The sequence below is a fragment of the Branchiostoma belcheri genome, unplaced genomic scaffold, assembly GCF_001625305.1.
Source record: "Branchiostoma belcheri isolate BF01 breed outbred unplaced genomic scaffold, Haploidv18h27 scaffold326, whole genome shotgun sequence".
Classification (NCBI taxonomy): Eukaryota; Metazoa; Chordata; class Leptocardii; order Amphioxiformes; family Branchiostomatidae; genus Branchiostoma; species Branchiostoma belcheri.
This window is the reverse complement of record NW_017803939.1, coordinates 72,566-76,868: the sequence shown is the minus strand read 5'-3', so window position 1 is coordinate 76,868 and position 4,303 is coordinate 72,566. Positions and strand designations below refer to the sequence as shown.

Below are 4,303 nucleotides of genomic sequence, written 5' to 3'. Positions count from 1 at the left end.
ACCAATTTAATTTGTTGGTTCTCGGAATTCGCCTACTTCGTTTTTTTTACTGATTTAGCAAAAAAAAAAATTTGATTCTTGTCCTGAATCAACTGAAAAATGCTCATGTTTTGCCCCCCAACAGTTGAGGAAAGTCCTTTTCTTCCTAGTTGTTACAGTTTTCCCATCTATCATTGCAGTGGTTTGATTTAAAGTTCAACATTCAATGTTTAAATTTTAACCCAGCCTTTTGTGTTGACTTCATGGCTCATTTTGTAGCATTTAAGCCTATAATAGGATGCCTAGACCTGTTTTTATTTTTATTTTTTTTCGCCCTGTCGCTTCATATTTTTTCAGAAAAAATCCGAGAACCAACAGATTAAATTGGTGTGGCCTTAAGTAAGTATAAGTAATTTGTTAAATACCAGTAGTTCAAACTCTCTATAAACCTTAGCCTAGTATTCAAACAGTGTACACTACTGGTACGTGGTATTGCCTATAGGAAATTGTCTACATGTAGATGGTAGTGGCTGGAATGACCCATTCAAAATGAGAGCTACATAATCATAATAATCATATCAAAGAGTTATCAAGGAAAAAAATTAACACATTATTAATAATAAAAAAAATTATACATGTACCAGGTGTATAGCTTTGAATTCTTACCTTCAACAAGTTGACTATAGTGAATCTGTAGGTGTGTCCCTTCCTGGCATTCTGTACCCTGAAGTAGTACCACTGTGTGTGTTTGTCTGTGTACAGGTCCTGTCTCAGGTACAGCTCATAGTCAAACTCACCTCTGGGGGAAGGGAACATGTCATGAGATAGGTTTACATGCAAGCAAAATTAATCTCTGAGTAAGGGGAAATATCGTAAGTTATGTTTGTTTCCAAGCAAAGTTTGTTCAGCATTCTGTAGTAATGTGACCACTGTGTGTGTTTTCTGCGTACACCATTTTGTACTGAGCAATAATCTTATGATTATGGTTTGGCGAATTCAAGTGGTTAGTGACCCTGCATCTGGACGAAGAGGTTGGGAGTTTGAATCCCGGCTGTTGTTGCTCACTCGGCGTGCATGCCACTGTAAAGAGTCGTGGTCCTTAGGACTGGAAGTTAAGCTACATTTTGTATGGTCCACTGTTCATTGTGCTTGTTGAAAAGAGCTAGGGGAATTTCGACAGTACAACGAACCTGTAAAAACTGTACAAATGCAGGATCTGTTTTTCTCTGTCACGATTAGTGTACATGTAGGAGTAGCAGTAAGCTAAAACTGGATCGAGATCACTGTCCCTTTTTCATAACACTTGCAAAATGCAACGTCTATTCTATAGCTTTATTGTGATAATACTCCAGTACTTACACTTGCACTGCTTTCATGAGGTTCCCACTTTCGAATCTGGACTCGAACATGAGCGTTTTGTCATTCTCATCCTTCAACTTCACAGTGATGTCCTTCAGTGGGCCTCGACTGCCCCCTACCCGCGACCGCATGAACTGCAGGCACAGGGATGGAGAAACATTGGTCAGGTCTCAATCACAGATCTCAATTTGAATGAAAGGAGCACCAACGGACATACAGAGAGAGGAGAATTCACCGTCTTGCAACAAGTTCCATTTACTTGATCACAATCAATCATAGCTGGATACTCAGGTATTGCTTGATAACATGCTTGATAACTTGAATGACTCAGAGTTACAATGTACAGACCTGTTGTATGTATTGTGCTATACTAAAACTAGCTTCTGAGAGAAAATTCTGTGTTTGCATGTTACAGAAACTACCTGACTGTGCTTGAATGTGTGCTTAACAACATACAGCTTCAGTTTTCAAACTGTATACATAAAGACCATGAGCTGAAAGCAGACATTATCATTGTTTGTAATGTCTGGTGGCAGACATGACAAGTGGGATTTTGTGACTGATACAGACAAATTATTACTAGCAGAGTGCAAAATGTCATGTTTCCTTCTCTGTGCAGCTAAGGACACACACTGTACCTCTGGTTTCCTCCACTTCAGTTTGCAGCATGTAAGCATATAGAAGTTATCAAATCAAGGGAAAATATAACAGTTATTTTAGTATTCTTAGATGCATAATGTTACAGCAAAAAAAAAACAGCATTTGATTCAGCTACAGTTACAATTTTCTCAGACTGTTAAAATACTAGGCCACACTGTTTACTTTAATTTCTGGTGCAGGCCATTACAAAGTATGCATTTTTATTTCACTCCATACTTTAGTATGGAGGGAAATACTGTTTTTACTGATGATTCTCCTCCTTCTTCTTCTTCTCCTCCTGCCATTTCTTTAAATTGATTCAATTCCTTCATTTTTGGGCCAAACGACCTGGAATTTCTTATAAAGGTAGAGTGGTTAAATACCCCTAGGCGTTTTTTTATTTTTTTTGATACAAGCTTTTACAATCGTTTTATTTGCGTTTTTAGCTGTTCCCATAGGAAAGTACTGTGGGGCGTACGCGCGTGACGTAATAAGAAAGGAATTCGGGGGCGGGCCCAAATATGGGCATATGCAAGCATGCAACAGGTGTGGCCATTTTTGTAGATCTGGCTGTTGATTGGCTGATGGCTAATTGATTTATTTTCTACCACCTACGCCTGGTAGGCACATTCTTATGTTTGTTTACAAGTTTGGCCAGCGAAAAGGAGTGTTGTAAAAGCAGTGGAAACGTGATCTAGCTACAGCTACAGGGCTATTTTCATCCAGCTAGCCAATTTCTCCCATAGAAAAGACCCTGTGTTAATTAATATGCATATTTTATGCCCGCTACGGCGAAACTGCTATCAACAATACAACAAAAGGTTCGGGTTACATTCCAGCGGCGATACTCGCCAAATAGGCAGGTAAGACATAACTGTTACATTTACATTTAGACTATTTTTGCCCTCATTTTACTGGCCAAACTAGTTGGAAGAATTATAGCTGCATGGATGCCTGTATATGATTTTAACAAACACTGAAAATCTGACGCAAAAACTGGCAGATATTTTGTTCTTCTCTGTTGGAACAACGCAAGCGGGAGGTCAATGACCTGCGCCCCGCGAGTACTGTAAACAACGGTAACGTGTATCGTCGGCGCAAGCGCGCGCCACGGTATCAACAATTTTCCACAATCTTCACCGACTAGTATTATATATTCTGTTATCGATTTCTGACGAATCACCAAAATTGTAGAGTGTATCTCCTAGAAAGTCCCTTACTAGTACTTGAAGCGATCGTTACCGCCATGTTGTTCACTTTATATGACATACAATGCAGAGAGTAATGGAAACGTGTCCAGATAGCTCGGTTGGTAACGCGCAGGGCTGCAAGTCCAGACATTACGAGTTCGAACCCCGGTACACTGGATATTTTTTTTAATTATCCTTTTTACAATTTTTAACAATTTTAACATTTTTAACAATTTCAACAATTTTAACCATTTTACATTTTAACAATTTCAACATTTAATTTTAACATTTTCGTTTTAATATCCATTCCTTTGCTTTTAACATTCCAAAACTGATTGTTCTTACTCAAGAATTTCAATAACTTCGAATGTTAGTCTTTTGTATTTTTTCAACATACAAACCAAAATCACTTTGATGTTGTCACAAAAGTAACATCTGTGCGCGCATCGGTTTTCGTTCATTTAAAAACTACAAGTACAAAACATCTGGAAACTAAGCAAACATACTCAGTAAATTGATTGCTGTAATTCCCGATTTTTTCACTGTACCGCAACGCAAGCGGGGGGTCAATGTTCACGGTTTTCACTGTCACCTCTGTATTGTGAACTTATCATTACAGTTAGGAAATAATTCCTGGACTTTCTTTTTCCTGCAACTGTCACCACCGTGAATATATACTTCCGTGAACATGTCCATTTTTCTCAGGCCGTGAAAATTTTGCTTCCGTTAGTAGTAGTTACAATCTCGTCAAAAGTGTAAAGTAAAGCTGTCGAGATTTAAAGTGCGTGTCGTTGTATCTTTGTAAAATAAAAGGGAGATAATTGCCAAGTGCCAATTTTGTAAATACCTGTCGAGATTCAAACAGCTTGTCCTTGTATAATTGCAGTATGATTTATTTAGAATCTCTCATTTTTGTTTGGGGAAGGGTATGGAGTGAAATTCCTACATTTGCTCCGAAGCAAATGTTGGCCTTTCTAGTTTAAACGGATTCAGCTTCTTCATTTTAGGGCCTAAGGTCCTAAAATTTGGTATGGAGGTACAGTGGGCAAATACCCCTAGGCGTTTTTTAAATTTTTGTGATACAGGCTTTTAGAATGGTTTTATTTGAGTTTTTTGGCTGTGTTATAGCAAATGTA

At 38.2% G+C, this 4,303-nt stretch overlaps 1 protein-coding gene across 1 annotated transcript in view; it reads right to left on the bottom strand.

Annotated features, from left to right (window-relative positions):
• Positions 1-4,303, bottom strand: part of LOC109475086 — a 68,939-nt gene that overhangs the window by 37,603 nt on the left and 27,033 nt on the right. The window contains exons 6-7 of the mRNA XM_019775629.1: positions 1,339-1,472; positions 646-778 (exon numbers count right to left, since the gene is read on the bottom strand). Coding sequence (XP_019631188.1) covers positions 646-778; positions 1,339-1,472 — 267 coding nt within the window. The remainder of the gene's footprint in view (positions 1-645; positions 779-1,338; positions 1,473-4,303) is intronic.